Below are 17337 nucleotides of genomic sequence, written 5' to 3'. Positions count from 1 at the left end.
ACAAGTGGAGTTTGCTGGGGTGTGTTCTCTTCATGGGGATGTCACAGAGGACGTTCAAAAACAGGTGAGTCCCCTTAATGACTAGGCTTGGAACTGGCGCCCTTTTATTTCTGTCCACGTTCTTTTGGCCAAAACAAGCTAAATGGCAAAGTTCAAGTTCAAAGGAAAAGGAAGCACCTTCCACTCCCAATGAAGCAAAGAGAAAGGTATAGATGCTAGAAGAAGGAGAATTGGAACCAATAATCAAGCTGTCATAATGATTCTATGATTTCCTATGGCAGAATAACAGATTGCTAGAAACAGATGAGAAACTACACTTGTTCACCCATTTATTTTGCCATGTTGAAGGCACTGGCTCCTTGTTTTGAAAGAAGGCCATTTTGGAAATTTTATATATAGGAATTTAAAAATTGGTGGGCTAAATATGTATCATCTCTAAAGTGGTTTTCTTAAAACTGTGATTAGTAACAATATTGAGGTACAAATCCCACTCATCTAAAAAAGTGAAATAGAATAAAATAGAATATTAGAGTGAATTAAACTAGGTAAGGGAAGGGTTTTTTTTTTAATGACAACATTGCTTCTGTTATGAATGCATACTTATATATGTCTTGAGTCATGAGCTAAAATGCATTTTTTCCTACCATGATTTAAAAATCAAATTATTTTCTAGCTATGTTATTAGATTTAAAAACAGTCTAATCTTTAAAAATATTCCTTTTTTCAAGTACAAGTGATCTATTTTGAAAGTGAGGGGTTTTGGTTTTGCTTTTTAGTGCTAGGTATCTCCTTTGTACAGATGCCTAATACAGGAGTATTTTTCTTGCAAATCAATAAACAATTCAGTTCAGTTCAGTCGCTCAGTCGTGTCCGACTCTTTGCGACCCCATGAATCACAGCACGCCAGGCCTCCCTGTCCATCACCAACTCCCGGAGATCACTCAAACTCATGTCCATCTAGTTGGTGATGCCATCCAGCCATCTCATTCTCTGTCATCCCCTTCAGTTCAGTTCAGTTCAATTCAGTTCAGTCACTCAGTCGTGTCCGACTCTCCACGACCCCATGAATCACAGCACGCCAGGCCTCCCTGTCCATCACCAACTCCCGGAGTTCACTCAAACTCATGTCCACAGAGTCGGTGATGCCATCCAGCCATCTCATTCTCTGTCAGCCCCTTCTCCTCCCGCCCCCAACCTTTCCCAGCATCAGAGTCTTTTCCAGTGAGTCAACTTGTCACATGAGGTGGCCAAAGTATTGGAGTTTCAGCTTTAGCATCAGTCCTTCCAATGAACACCCAGGATTGATCTCCTTTAGAATGGACTGGTTGGATCTCCTTGCAGTACAAGGGACTCTCAAGAGTCTTCTCCAACACCACAGTTCAAAAGTTTCAATTCTTCGGCGATCAGCTTTCTTCACAGTCCAACTCTCACATCCACACATGACCACGGGAAAAACCATAGCCTTGACTAGACGGACCTTGGTCGGCAAAATAACGTCTCTGCTTTTTAATATACTATCAAGGTTGATCATAACTTTCCTTCCAAGGAGTAAGCGTCTTTTAATTGCATGGCTGCAATCAGCATCTGCAGTGATTTTGGAGCCCCAAAAAATAAAGTCTGACACTGTTTCCACTGTTTTTCCATCTATTTCCCATGAAGTGATGGGACCAGATGCCATGATCTTTGTTTTCTGAATTAAGGCAGCCTTAATGGACATTTGTTTTCATTTATATGCTGTTAACACCCATGACTGTGGTTACTGGTGGCTCATGCTTGAGATTATTTTTAAAGTAACGGTGATATTTACCTTCTCTATTTAGTTTGCTCACTGCTTGCTTCCTGGTGCTCATTTAGAATAAACACACCTCTCACCTATTTTTCTCAATAGTATACTGTTACCTTGTTTCAGAAAGATTTATTATCAGCTTATCTTTTCCAGATGTTAATATTTGCGTCATTCTGTCTGCATTAACTGGAGTCTATCATTGATCAGCAGTGGCTCAAGTCAGCAGCAGGTGTACAGGACACGAGTGAGGATGGCCTCCTCCCAAAGGTAGTGTTTCTGCTTATCCGCTTGCTCTGTGACCCTTTCCTGAGAAGGTAGGTCTGAACACGATGAACAGCCTTGTAAACCACAGAGATTAGCTGGGAGGCCCGGGTGATCTTTTACGAGGAGAATGCTCAAGGGAGTAAGAGTTATCAATGGTTTGGTACTTACAAATATATTAACATTTAGGGTCATTTGATGGGAAGATTCTCTACTGTCATTTTAGTAGGAGAGGATAGAAAGAGTTACATATATTTTAAATAGCTTACTTTATATGAGCTTTTCAAAATATTTCACCTTAATTAAAAATTCACCTGTGGGTGGCTAGAAAATTCGAAAAAGGATTTTTTTTAAATGTTCTTTCCTTGTAAAATGAAGGAAATTCCATGTTGTGTTTGGCTAGTTTTAATGTAGTAATTGAGTCTTCATGGAAATTTTTCAGGTTTGCAAATTAAATTGTATCTTATTATTACTATATATGAAACTACTGAACTAAAATCTTATTTGTGGCAAATACTGTTTAGTGGGGAAAATGCTGGTGCATTTCTGAATGACGTTGTGCTTTAACATGTGTGCCTCTGTGTATGTGTGTGTGTGTTTATATGTGCCATGCATTAGCTCCATTAACTTAAGAATCTCTCAGTTTTGATGACCTAAATCTGATATACTATTATCTTTTGTGTATCACAACAGAGACACTCTCAGGTATAGTGTGTTTACCTTATCATAATATTGTGGAGATTGTTTTCTGTCTTATCTATTGGTCTATGCTGATGCCTAAGCAAACAAATGGATTTTGTCATGTTTCCTGTTACTTAAAGATGGAAACAATTTGCTTCCAGGGATGTTCCACCTAGACACCCCATGAGTTATGACTCAAATATTTAGAAATCCTGTGCTTTATCTCTTTCCCTCTTTAAAATAAATATTTTTCAAAAATACTTCCATTATTTTAAAAGACACTAGATAAATTACAGAGCTGCAAACTTATTTGTGAATAACATTATTTTCAAGTCCATTTCTAATTTTGAGTCCAAATTTTGTATACTAGAACAAAAACAGCATATGGGTCAGTTAAGAAATTTAGCAAAAGTGTGATTTTTCATAATAAATTCTTTACTCAGGTGAAGAATTATACAAACACATGAAGCACAAATAATATAATTTATTAATAATCATTTATCAATAGCTTTTTGAAAGTTTCATTTAAAGTTTCATTTGAAACAATTCACAACCTACCTAATTTTGTTAAATATTTTTTTCTAAAAATGAAAATGAAGCATTTTCATAGTAAGAAACTTGGAATATGTAAAAGTTATAGAGAAGAAAGTAAAACTCATCCATATTTCACCTAGGAAAAACTAATGCTAAAGTTGATATTTTTTCCCTTTTTGTTATTTATTTATTTAATGATTTTCAAACTTACCATCTTTGAGCAGTTGGAGCTATTATTCCATACCCATTCTTCATGCTTTTATACATATGTGTGTGTTCAAGTACATGGTACTTTAAAACACTCTGCATATTTTTCTTTACTTGACAAGAGCTCATGGGTATCTCTCTATGTCTTATTATAAAGTCAACTCCTCCAATTTGACATCTCTTTGAACATGTATCTACTGAGGTTTATGTGTCTAATATAAGTTTAGACAATTTTACTTTTTACTTTTGTTGCTGTTATGAAAACTACCACACTGAAAGTTTGCTGGGTAAAGCAATTTGGAATTTTAAAATTTAAAACATCCAACTGGAGAAATTTTCCAAAATTAAATGATTAATTTTGCATCTTAGGATCCAATCAAGAAGTGTCTTGCCAGTTACTCACTAACTCTGATTATAACTAGAGATTATTGAAATAGTTGAAAATTTAAATTTCAGTATTGTGTTTTCTTGAAATTTACTTTCTTCTATTTAAAAAAAAAATTTAGAAAGCATTGTATGTATCATATTATCATAATTCTTTTTGACATGAACTAAATCTTTATTTAGGTAATATTATTCACTATTTTTGCTTTTATTCTTGGTGACGGTGGTTTGGTTGCTAAAGTTGTGTCTGACTCTTGTGACTCCATGGACTGGAGCTCCCCAGGCTAGTCTGTTCATGGAATTTTCCTTCTTCAGAGGATCTTCCTGACCCAGAGATTAAACCTGAGTTTCCTGCACTGCAGGTAGATTCTTTATCGACTGAGCCACCAGCGAAGCCCAAATTTTCGCATTGCCTACCACTACCCTTCTAAATCAAACCCCTTATGATTATACAGTGGAAGTGAGAAATAGGTTTCAGGGACTAGATCTGATAGATAGAGTGCCTGATGAACTATGGACGGAGGTTCGTGACATTGTACAGGAGACAGGGACCAAGACCATCCCCATGAGAAAGAAATGCAATAAAGCAAAATGGCTGTCTGGGGAGGCCTTACAAATAGTTGTGAAAGGAAGAGAAGTGAAAAAAGCAAAGGAGAAAATGAAAGATATGAACATCTGAATGCAGAGTTCCAAAGAATAGCAAGGAAAGGTAAGAAAGCCTTCCTCAGCGATCAACGCAAAGCAATAGAGGAAAACAACAGAAAGGGAAAGACTAGACATCTCTTCAAGAAAATTAGAGATATCAAGGGAACATTTCATGCAAAGATGGGCTCGATAAAGGACAGAAATGGTATGGACCTAACAGAGGCAGAAGATATTAAGACGAGGTGGCAAGAATACACAGAAGAACTGTACAAAAAAGATTTTCATGACCAAGATAATCACAATGGTGTGATCACTTACCTAGAGTCAGACTTCCTGGAATGTGAAGTCAAGTGGGCCTTAGAAAGCATCACTACAAACAAAGCTAGTGGATGTGATGGAATTCCAGTTTAGCTATTTCAAATCCTAAAAGATGATGCTGTTAAAGTGCTGCACTCAATATGTCAGCAAATTTGGAAAGCTCAGCAGTGGTCACAGGGCTGGAAAAGGTCAGTCTTCATCCCAATCCCAAAGAAAGGCAATGCCAAAGAATGCTCAAACTACGACACAATTGCACTCATCTCACATGCTAGTAAAGTCATGCTCAAAATTCTCCAAGTCAGGAGAATCAATATGTTTACGGTTCGGCAATATGTGAATCATGAACTTCCAGATATTCAAGCTGGAATTAGAAAAGGCAGAGGAACCAGAGATCAAATTGCCAACATCCACTGGATCATCGAAAAAGCAAGAGAGTTCCAGAACAACATCTATTTGTGCTTCATTGACTATTCTAAAGGAGATCAATCCTGGATGTTCATTGGAGGGACTGATGCTAAAACTGAAACTGCAATAGTTTGGCCACCTCATGCAATGAGTTGACTCATTGGAAAAGACTCTGATGCTGGGAAAGGTTGGGGGCGGGAGGAGAAGGGGCTGACAGAGAATGAGATGGCTGGATGGCATCACCGACTCTGTGGACATGAGTTTGAGTGTACTCCGGGAGTTGGTGATGGACAGGAAGGCCTGGCGTGCTGTGATTCATGGGGTCGCAGAGAGTCGGACATCACTGAGCGACTGAACTGAACTGAATTGAACTGATTATGCCAAAGCCTTTGACTGTGTGGATCACAATAAACTGTGGAAAATTCTGAAAGAGATGGGAACACCAGACCACCTGACCTGCCTCTTGAGAAACCTACATGCAGGGCAGGAAGCAACACTTAGAACTGCAAAGGGAACAGCAGACTGGTTCCAAATAGGAAAAGGAGTACGTCAAAGCTGTATATTGTCACCCTGCTTATTTAACTTATATGCAGAGTACATCATGAGGAACGCTGGGCTGGATGAAGCACAAGCTGGAATTAAGATTGCCAGGAGAAATATCAGTAACCTCAGATATGCAGATGACACCACCCTTATGACAGAAAGTGAAGAGGAACTCAAACGCCTCTTGATGAAAGTGAAAGAGGAGAGTGAAAAAGTTGGCTTGAAGCTCAACATTCATAAAACGAAGATCATGGCATCTGGTCCCATCACTTCATGGGAAATAGATGGGGAAACAGTAGAAACAGTGTCAGACTATTTTGGGGGGCTCCAAAATCACCACAGATGATGATTGCAGCCATGAAATTAAAAGACGCTTTCTCCTTGGAAGGAAAGTTATGACCAGCCTAGATAGCATGTTAAAAAGCAGAGATATTACTTTGCCAACAAAGGTCCATCTAGTCAAGGCTATGGTTTTTCCAGTGGTCATGTATGGATGTGAGAGTTGGACTGTGAAGAAAGCTGAGTGTTGAAGAATTGATGCTTTTGAACTGTGGTGTTGGAGAAGACTCTTGAGAGTGCCTTGGACTGCAAGGAGATCCAACCAGTCCATTCTAAAGGAGATCAATCCTGGGTGTTCATTGGAAGGACTGATGCTGAAGGTGAAACTCCAATACTTTGGCCATCTCATGTGAAGAGCTGACTCATTTGAAAAGACCCTGATGCTGGGAGGAATTGGGGGCAGGAGGTGAAGGGGACAACAGAGGATGAGATGGCTGGATGGCATCGCCGACTCGATGGATATGAGTTTGGTAAACTCTGGGAATTGGTGATGGACAGGGAGTCCTGGCATGCTGCGATTCATGGGGTCGCAAAGAGTCGATCACGACTGAGCGACTGGACTGATGAGCTGACTGACCCTTCAACTGGAATGTAAGTTCCAGAAGAGCAGGGGATTTCATTGTGTCTCTTCACCACTCTTGCCTCAGCACATAGTGCCTGACAGGAGGAAGGCATTTGATTGAAATATCTTGAAAAAGAATGATTGCCTTTCTGTCTGTCTTTTAGCTTAGTGTATATAATATTTTTCTGCTTGTTTCACAAGGTCAGTAATTCAGTTTTAGTCATGGACAGGATTTCCAAATATTTAAATTATGACTCATTGGGCTTCCCTCATGGCTCAGATGGTAAAGAATCAGCCTGCAATGCGGGAGACCTGGGTTTGATCCCTGGGTCAAGAAGATCCCCTGGAGAAGGGCATGGCCACCCACTCCAGTATTCTTGCCTGGAGAATTCCATGAACAGAGGAGCCTGGTGGGCTACAGTCCATGGGGTCACAAAGAGTCAGACATGATTTAAGTGACTAAGCAAAAGCAGCATGAAATGTCCAGATGGGACATCCCTGCAAGCAAACTGTTTCCATCTTTAAGTAACAGGAAGCATGGCAAAATCCATTTGTTTGTGGAGACGTCAGCATAGACTGATAGATAAGAGAGAAAATCATCTCCAGCAATATTATGATAAGGTAAACACACTATACCTGAGAGCGTCTCTGCTATGCTACACAGAATGTAATAGTGCATCAGTTTTAGATCATCAAAACTAAGAGATTCTTAATTTGAGGTTTTGGATTTATAGGAAGAGACCAGATTATGTCTAATGTAAAGTTAAACTCTGCATTGTATTAATGTGAACGTAAGTACATATCTGGTGTCTTTAGTTAAATAAGTGAGATAGCCATGCAGAGCAAACATGTGCAGGACATGCTTGTTGGAAGACAGAGGAGTAAGGAGCTGAAAGTCCATTACTGAATCATTTATGTGGACAAGAAAATTATGAAGAATTTTGCCAGGAGTAGCTTTGAAGAAAGTGAGAGTAGGCCAGGAGCTAACATCTTCAAGATATAGAAAAATGACTTGAAGTCTGAAGTCTTCAGCAAGAGGAGGTATAGTCTGAACACAGAGCTTCGAAGTTTGCAAGGGATGGAAGTTAGGAAGGAAGGAGGGACAATGATTTGCAATGTCAATGAGTACAAGAGGACACGTTTTTCCTCCAAGTCCTGTAATAGAAAGGATAGTCAAGGATGCAGGAGAGGAAACAGTTACATTTGATAAGGCTGTAGGGAAAGAGATATCCTCAGGGGAAAGAAAATTTCAGTTAGAACAAAGAGAGGGAAGTTTTTCAAAAAGAGCCTGAGGAAGTAGGGTGATGACCATGAGCTCCAGAGGGAACACATGGAAGGGTCTGTGGGTGGGTAGTGGATGAGTAGATTAGGAAACAGGTTCACATTAGTAATTGTACAGACTAGTATGGGATCGAAAGTCTGAGCCATTAGACATGGGTAGTTGAAGGAACCAGGGACAAATGGCATGGTGAAATTAGCATTGATGGCCTTTTATTGAGAAGTTGAGGACACTCTACCAGTGAAGTCCTATCCTGCTAGACAGATCTACTTCAAACTATAATGCCTAACAATATATTTTTAAATCATGTGTCATTTTCAAACATTAGGTAATTAGAACATTGAATAGAACTGTTGACTTAACTAGGTATCAGAGCATGCATATTAAGTAGCTTCAGTAGTGTCTGACTCTTAACAACCCCATGGACTGTAGCCCACCATGCTCTTCTGTCCCTGGAATTCCCCAAGCAAGAATACTGGAGTGTATTGCCATGCCCTCCTCCAGGGGATCTTCCTGACCCAGAGATCCAGCTGGAATCTTATGTCTCCTGAATTGGCAGGCACATTCTTTACCACTAGCGCCACCTGGGAAGCCTAGCTAGATATTGTAGAGATTTACTAAATTTCTGTATTGCTATAGTATGTTCTACTTGGTAATTTGTAAATACAGAGAGTAATCATTTCTAGCTAGCTAAATTCTTAAAGCTGGAAGAAAAGAAAATCACTGATGCAGGGAAAGGTTGGGGGCGGGAGGAGAAGGGGACGACAGAGAATGAGATGGCTGGATGACATCACCGACTCTGTGGACATGAGTTTGAGTGAACTCTGGGAGTTGGTGATGGACAGGGAGGCCTGGCATGCTGTGATTCATGGGGTCGGGGAGAGTCGGACACGACTGAGCAACTGAACTGAACTGATTATGTCATGTTCTTAGATAAGTGTTCAACTCATAATATCATCATAGAACATTTATTTAAATAAATCTATTTTTAAAATAAATTATAACATTTAAAAATACTTGCACAAAAATTATGCATAAAGTTTTAAAGTTTACCAGACAGATTATTCTTCTGAAGTGTCATTGATATTATCAATAATTTCTCAGATACAGTGCTTCAGGCTTTATTTCTTTGAAAACAAGATATATCGTTATGAGGAGGAAGCCATTTTGTTTTTATCTGGGAACGAAGAACAAGGCATACAAAGTTGCCAGATGACTTTTTCATCATCTATGAATATAGTCTTCTAAAACTGAGCAGGTTTTTTTTTCCCCCACCTTTCCTTACTTATATTTGGATCCTAGTTCCTGCTGAATGAAACTGCTCAATGTGATACCAGGCAGAGATATTTTCTTAATTGGTAGAAATTATTAGCAAACATTCTAAACATTGCTTGATTCCTTTAATAGATCAACAACAAAAGTAAAAGAAAGAAGGAAAAGGGGCAATAGTAAGAAGAAAACTTTAAATTTTAGTTTAGTTGAGTGTACACAAATTTTGTAGTAAAAAAAATCTATCATTTGTTTAGTGAAGTTTCAATTATAATTCAAAAATTATACAATTCAAGTAATATAAATATATTTAGTCTGCTGTTTGTTCTGTCATAAAGTGGGCCCGGGTATCTACTAAAATAAGTCTTACAGATGCATTTAATATGTTTCCTCCTGGGAATAGAAGGCAGAAAGGGACTAGGGGGAGAGATGTTTCAAGTTTATTAAAATATCCATTTTCAGTTCAGTTCAGTTGCTCAGTCGTGTCTGACTCTTTGCCGCCCCAGGAACCGCAGCACGCCAGGCCTCCCTGTCCATCACCAACTGCCGGAGTTTACCCAAACCCATGTCCATCGAGTCGATGATGCCATCCAACCACCTCATCCTCTGTCGTCCCCTTCTCCTCCTGCAATTAATCTTTCCCAGAATCAGGGTCTTTTCCAGTGAGTCAGCTCTTCACATCAGGTGGCCAAAGTATTGGAGTTTTAGCTTCAACATCAGTCCTTCCAATGAACACCCAGGACTGATCTCCTTTAGGATGGACTGGTTGGATCTCCTTGCAGTCCAAGGGACTCTCAAGAGTCTTCTCCAACACCACAGTTCAAAAGCATCAATTCTTTGGTGCTCAACTTTCTTTATAGTCCAACTCTCACATCCATACATGACCACTGGAAAAATCATAGCCTTAACTAGATAGACCTTTGTTGGCAAAGTTATTTTATTCCTCCAGTTTCAGTTTTGGATAAATTTAGATTCCTATGTGGTCTTGATCTAAACAGTCAGCCCAGAGGGAGTGAAAAGAGATGAAAAAGAGGGTAGATTCCTGGAATTCTAAGACTTGTTGCTATTTCCTAGCATTTTCCCAATGTAATGATAGTTTATTCACTGATAACCAGAAATGAATTTACTTTGTTTTTCTGAACTCTTTCTCCTCCTCTTTTTATCTTTATAATATATAAGTATACAACATAAAGTTATATATTACACATAATATACATTAAACATATACTACAAAATGTATTGCAAGTTCCCCACAATTTAGCTGAGTATTACAGAATCATATATTTCAAACTAATAATTCAGCTTTACATTTACAACACAGTGACTAACATGAAGTAGATGTTAAAAAAAACTTATAGGAACTGAACTTACTGAACTGAACTTGGAAATAAAACCCCTTTCCAAAATAATCATTTTCAGCAAGAAGTAATAGGTAAATGCATTAAAAGTGAGAAAATTCAAATTGTTGATAATTTCCTTTCCCCCCCGCCCCACAGGTTTCTGGGATATATATATGGAAGTAAGAGAAGGAACTCTAACCTGATCATGGATTTCGAAGAGAGACTCCTCAAAGCACTAAGGAAAAGATAACAACCAGTGCATAGTCCTTAGAAATGATGTCCCTTTGCCACAATAAAATTAATATTTCCTGTGTGAAAAGCAGCTGGTCAAATGACATCCGGGCTTCCCTGTACAGTTTAATGGTGCTCATAATTCTGACCACAGTGGCTGGCAATCTGCTAGTTATTATTTCCATATCACACTTCAAGCAACTGCATACACTAAATAATTGGCTCATTCAGTCCATGGCTATTGTGGACTTTCTTCTGGGGTGCCTGGTCATGCCTTATAGCATGGTGAGATCCGTTGAGCACCGCTGGTCTTTTGGAGAAGTCTTCTGTAAAATTCACTCCAGCATTGACATTATGCTGAGTTCAGCATCCATTTTTCACTTGTCCTTCATTTCCATCGACCGCTACTATGCTGTGTGTGACCCACTGAGATACAAAACCAGGATCAACATCTTGGTTATTTCTCTGATGATCTTCATTAGCTGGAGTATTCCTGCTCTTTTTGCTTTTGGGATGATCTTTCTGGAGCTAAACTTCAAAGGAGCTGAAGAGATGTATTATAAACACAGTCATTGCATAGGGAGTTGCTCTGTCTTCTTCAGCAAAATATCTGGGGTTCTGGCCTTTATGACTTCTTTCTATATACCTGGCTCTATTATGTTGTGCATCTATTGTAGAATATATTTCATAGCAAAAGGCCAGGAAAGATCAATTCATGATGCAAAGCAGAAGGTTCAAATTGGGTTGGAAGAGAGAAATGGAATTTCACGAAGCAGAGAAAGGAAAGCTGTGAAGACTATAGGGATTGTGATGGGAGTTTTCTTAACATGCTGGTGTCCTTTCTTTGTCTGCATGGTCATGGACCCTTTCCTGGACTATACTATCCCACCCACTTTGAACGATGCATTGATTTGGTTTGGCTATTTGAATTCTACTTTTAATCCAATGGTTTACGCATTTTTCTACCCCTGGTTCAGAAGAGCACTGAAGATAATTCTAGTTGGTAAAATTTTCCAAAAAGATTCATCTAGGAGTAAATTATTTTCAGAATAAATCCATAGAATTATTAGTCAGTTCAGTCACTCGGTTATGTCTGACTCTTCGTGACCCCACGGACTGCAGCACGCCAGGCTTCCCTGTCCATCACCAACTCCTGGAGCTTGCTCAAAATCGTGTTCATCAAGTCAGTGATGCCATCCAACTATCTCAGTCTCTGTCATCCCCTTCTCCTCCTGCCTTCAATCTTTCCCAGCAACAGGATCTTTTCTAGTGAGTCAATTCTTCGCATCAGGTGGCCAAATGATCAGAGTTTCAGCATCAGCATCAGTCATTCCAATGAATATTCAGGACTGATTTCTAGTGTTTTACAAAACAGTTGGTGATCATATTTATGAACATGCATAATCTCAACCACATGTGCCAATTGCAGGGAGTTTTATCAAATATTTGGGTCAAAGATTGTGCAGTGAGATATGATGCTTACATCTTGCTTCTTATTTTCCATTTGTATTATGTATATTGAAGCTTTACAAGTCCAGAAATTAAGAACTTAAAATTTTAAAGAACATTTCTTACCCTTACATGAACTGCCATGAAATTGACAGTGGTACTTTACTCAGTGTTCAGTGGTGGAAACTAAGAGGCTACATCTGGAGATGGCAATTAGAAGGACTTTGTCATTCATTTGCTTGGATATATATATATATCTTTTTTTTAAAGTCAACTAGAAGTGTATATTAAATATTACTATTGCTTACACATAATTTTCTATTTATTACTAATTATTAATACATATTCTGATTTTTAAATCTATTGATGCTTACATTAAAAAATTTTTTTTTCTGATTTTCATACTTGTAGGAAATTTGGAAAATAGAGGAAAATAAAAATAATATACGGAAACAAAATAAAAGTCAAAATATCATTCATAGCTCACTTAAGAACCATATCATTCAAAGTTCTTAAAAATATCATTTTGTAATGACTGCAAAATGTTAAATTGTATGGATGCACAAAAATTTTTTTAACCGTTTTCCCATTGTTGACCACTTAGTTCATTTTGATTCCTTTTTTTTTTTTTTTTTGGAACAGCTTAAATTAAATGCCTGTTACCTGGGCTTCCTTGGTGGCTCAGATGGTAAAGAATCTGCCTGCAGTGCAGGAGACCTAGGTTCGATCCCTGGGTTGGGAAGATCCCCTGGAGGAGGACATGGCAACCCACTCCAGTATTGCCCATGGACAGAGGAGCCTGGCAGGCTAAAGACCATGGGGTCGCAAAGAGCTGGACACATAACTGAGCAACTAAGCACATAGCACCTGTTACTGAAGCTCACAAAAATGTCTGGGAGGATTTCACATCATAGTTCAAGGTCATGCCTGGTGTGATAGGACTCAAAATACAAGCTGTAGGAAGTAAAGCAAATTCAGCTTGGATGCCAAGCTACACTGAAAGAGAAGCAGTTATTCATCAAAGCAGATAAACATGAGGTAAGGTGGCTCAGAGGTTAAAGCATCTGCCTCCAATGCGGGAGACCGGGGTTCGATCCCTGGGTCGGGAAGATCCCCTGTAGAAGGAAACGGTAATCCACTCCAATATTCTTGCCTGGAGAATCCCATGGACGGAGAAGCCTGGTAGGCTACAGTTCACTGGGGTCGCATAGAGTGGGACACAACTGAGCGACGGAACGGAAAAAAGAGCTATAATTGGACACAGTATATCCCGTGTCTATTACGATGGCATACAGAAAAAAAAAATTAGGAGAAATAGTGGTTTCAAGTAAGATCCCCTAATAGAAGTGGGCAAGCATTCTTAATTATAAATATCAATTTGCATTTGAACTGTTTGTAATCTAGACTTCTTGTAATTTGTATCATGTTAAGCAGCACCACGGATTTGAATTTATTTGTTTCATAATTGTGACTTATGCTCATGGGTAAGTTAGGGTGAGGCAGTTAATTTTAAATAAAACTAAAAAATGCATGTTCCTGTATATACATTTCTATTCACAAACCCTTCTATCTATTACAATCTCTTTCAGGATTGTATATTTAGTTTCCTTGAAGTGACTAGATTTTGTTCTCATAGATTTTAAAAGCAGTTTTAAAACTTTTTTCATTTAGTATATGGTAAGAAAGTTGCCCCTACTCACTCCTGGTTTCAGAAACTATCTTGAATTTTCTACTTGTGAAACTATTTTTGTTAAATTTTAAAAAGGGAGCAAAAGCATTTAGATAGTTTTCTGTATCAGTCCATCCTAAAGGAGATCAGTCTTGGGTGTTCATTGGAAGGACTGATGTTGAAGCTGAAACTCCAATACTTTGGCCATCTGATGTGAAGAGCTGACTCATTGGAAAAGACCCTCATGCTGGGAAAGATTGATTGCAGGAGGAGAAGGGGACAACAGAAGATGAGATGATTGGATGGCATCATCAACCCAATGGACATGGGTTTGGGTGGACACCAGGCGTTGGTGATGGACAGGGAGGCCTGGCTTGCTGCGGTTCATGGGGTTGCAGAGTCGGACATGACTGAGTGGCTGAACTGACTGACTGACTATATCTTATAACAAGTTTCTATGGTTTTCTTCATTTGCTCCCACACATTCTTAGATGTTTTACACTTGTGTGTGTGTGTGTGTGTCTTGCTTGTTATGAATATATCTTTTTAAAGTCATTATATTTTCTATATAATTATTATTGCTTATGTATAGTAAAATTTATTCTAATTTTTCAGTTGACTTGTTTGGATTTTCATTATACAGTCATATTATCCCCCCAAAATGCTAAACTTTATCTCTTTTCTAATAATTAATCTTATCTACAGTCTTTGCTATACTTAATTAATCAGAATTTTTAGAGCAATATTCTATAGTCCAGTGGGTCACGAAGAGTTGGACATGACTAAGCGACTAAGCAACTAAGCATCAACAATGTTGATATGTCATCCTTGTCTCACATCTATTTTAAATGAGTATTGAGACCACATTTTTCTTGGGACAAGTTTATGACTCAGATAATTCTACCTTTTAGACTTAGTAGTAAATCCCCTATAGCCTATTTCTCTTTGCAGCCTCTGTTTTTAATACTCTTAATAAAAAACAACCAGTAACCCATCCTTTCAGCAAACAAGAAGAAAGGCTCACCTTGTCTTTCCCTATTGGCAGCTTTATTCTAGTTTCCATTCCTCCATGCAGAGATATTTTAGCCTTTTGGTTGTCCAGAATCTGCTTCTCAACTGGAATTCAATTAGCTTTGGGAAATTTCTCATCCCAACTAGACATAATTTGTTGGAACTGTAAGGAAGAGAGTGGCCTTCTGCCTTTCCCCTTAACTAAACAGATGGGTGGAAAACCTCCACTAAAAATTTCAGGTCTTTCTTTAGAAACTGAACCTTAAAAGAAGGGAAAAAGACAATTGTTTTTACAGAATCATTAGAAGAAAACAAAAAAATGTGGGTTTCCATTCTATTCATACGGTGAGACTGTGACCTGACTGCTCTTGATGTTGTTGGAGTTCATCCCTCCCAGATTCCAGAGATATCCAAGTATTCATTTCCAAACTGAGTTCTCCATTCTCTCATGGATTTCATGACTCCCAGATAGTCTTCTAATGAATTTGCAGTAGGCATAGCTTTTGGTTGCATGCACAAGAAGAACTTGAACTTGACATATGATATTATGGTAAACATAAAGAAAGCAGTTGTAACAACACAATATAACACTCCTTTCCTAGTCCAGACAATGTCCATTCAAAAAAGTGTCATATTCCACTCGCTTCTCAAAGTATTCAAATAAGTTTCCATTCAAGAAGAGATAAAAATAAAAATGTATTAGCAAGGAACTTGTCAGAACTGATTTTTTTGTAATAATAGTATTGCCATCTTAAGAGATCAGTGCAATGGTTCCAGCTGATTTTCAACTTGGTTCTTGAAGTCAATAATCCAATTTTTGCAGAGTCATAATTTTTGCCAAAAAAGTAAAGCAAACCATATAAACTCCCATGAATTGTGGATTTTGGTGAATCAGTTTGCTTAATTGTATACTGTCAACCAGAGTGTGAATATTTACTAAAATGTTTAAAGATTCATGAAGAGTGATTTATGTTTTTAAATTTAGCAGACTATAAAGTATACCAAAAAAAGTATTGAGAGATATTTTGAGTGTTGCACTCAAATAATCTAAGTAATATAAGAATCAAATTGAAGATTTTTTTTTTAAAGATAAAGTATATATGCATTTCCCAAAGTGTTTCAAACAGGTCATTGAGTACATGGCCAACTGTAAACAGGCATTTAGAGAAAGTAAATTCGTCTTTGACAGGTCCTGACCTTCTGTTCCACATTCCTCCTCCTCCTAAAATCCCTTTATGAAGTCTGTAAGCTCCCAGTGAATTACTCACCTGCAAAATAAGGAAAATAATATTGTCTCACTGGACCATTAATTATGACATGAGAGATACTGCCTAACATGTGGCCTTGCACATAAAATACTCAGCAAATACTTTTTATTAGCATTATTCTCTGTCATTTTATTGGTATGTGCTATGCTGGTGTTCATTCAGAATATGTTTAGTACACATGGAGCATTGACCTGGCAGATATTACATATCATTTTTTTTTCAAAGACTAGAGCAGCATTACATCATCCTGTTTCCCAATAAATTCCACAGTTAAAATTATGGAAAAGAATATCAGATTTATTCCAAGTTCTATGCAGAAGAAAGTTAACCTGGTGATACATTTCTGCATTAGTCTGTGGCGGTTTGACATATTGGGAATTTTTATTTCTTTAAAAATAATTTCTATAGAATATATATATATATAAATAACTATATATTTCTATCTACATATATAGCATTGATATTTACCTGCAAAATACCTACTTATTGTCCATCTAATTAATAAATTTGGACGAACACATTGTAAGCTTGCTGGTGTAGAGCCAGACTTCTGAAGTTCCCCGCACAGAAGGATGGCCTCAGGCTTTGAAATCAGACAAGTCTGAGGTCAAGTCCATTTTCCTCATGGTTCCTGTGCTTTCCCTACTTATATCTTTGCTCCTACAGCCCCCATGCCTGAAATGCCTCCTTCCCCTCTTCCACCTCCCTGACTTTTACTCATTTTAAAAGACTCATCTTGAGGATTACCTCTCCAGGAATCCATCTAAATTCTCTAAGATCAGGTAGGGGTCTTCTCTAAATCCCCCAATGTGGGGACTTCCTTGGCTATCCAGTGGTTAAGACTTCGACTTCCAATGCAATCAATTCCTGATCAGGGAGCTAAGATCCCACATGGTGCACAACCTAAAAACCCAAACATAAAACAGAAGCAATATTGTAACAAATTCAATAAAGACTTTATAAATAAGCCACAAAAAAACCCCCAAAAAACCAAACTTAAAAAAAACAAAATAAAACCAAAAAACCTCCCAATGTTGTGCCCTGCACGTCTCATCTGTATGCGCATGCTCAGTCGCTTCAGACTCTGTGATCCCATGGACTGTAGCTCACCAGGCTCCTTTGTCCATGGGATTCTCCAGGCAAGAGTAGTGGAGTG

The 17337-nt window shown here is 38.2% G+C and overlaps 1 protein-coding gene across 1 annotated transcript; it reads left to right on the top strand.

The window, feature by feature from the left end:
* The first annotated feature begins 10820 nt into the window (after window positions 1–10820).
* TAAR1 (trace amine associated receptor 1) lies at window positions 10821–12531 on the top strand. The gene has a single exon (XM_055433227.2). The coding sequence runs from the start codon at window positions 10827–10829 to the stop codon at window positions 11835–11837; it is 1011 nt and encodes a 336-aa protein (XP_055289202.1). The 5' UTR covers window positions 10821–10826; the 3' UTR covers window positions 11838–12531.
* The last annotated feature ends 4806 nt before the right edge of the window (window positions 12532–17337 follow it).

This window comes from Moschus berezovskii, chromosome 10, assembly GCF_049115385.1.
Source record: "Moschus berezovskii isolate FMDL1 chromosome 10, NW_MosBer_1.0, whole genome shotgun sequence".
Lineage (NCBI taxonomy): Eukaryota > Metazoa > Chordata > Mammalia > Artiodactyla > Moschidae > Moschus > Moschus berezovskii.
Note: the sequence above shows the minus strand (reverse complement) of the source record. Positions and strands in the feature narration are given on the sequence as shown.

What these genes read in the sequence shown, in the direction of transcription:
- TAAR1 (XM_055433227.2), top strand. Translation starts at nt 10,827, where the DNA reads ATGATGTCCCTTTGCCACAATAAAATTAATATTTCCTGTGTGAAAAGC.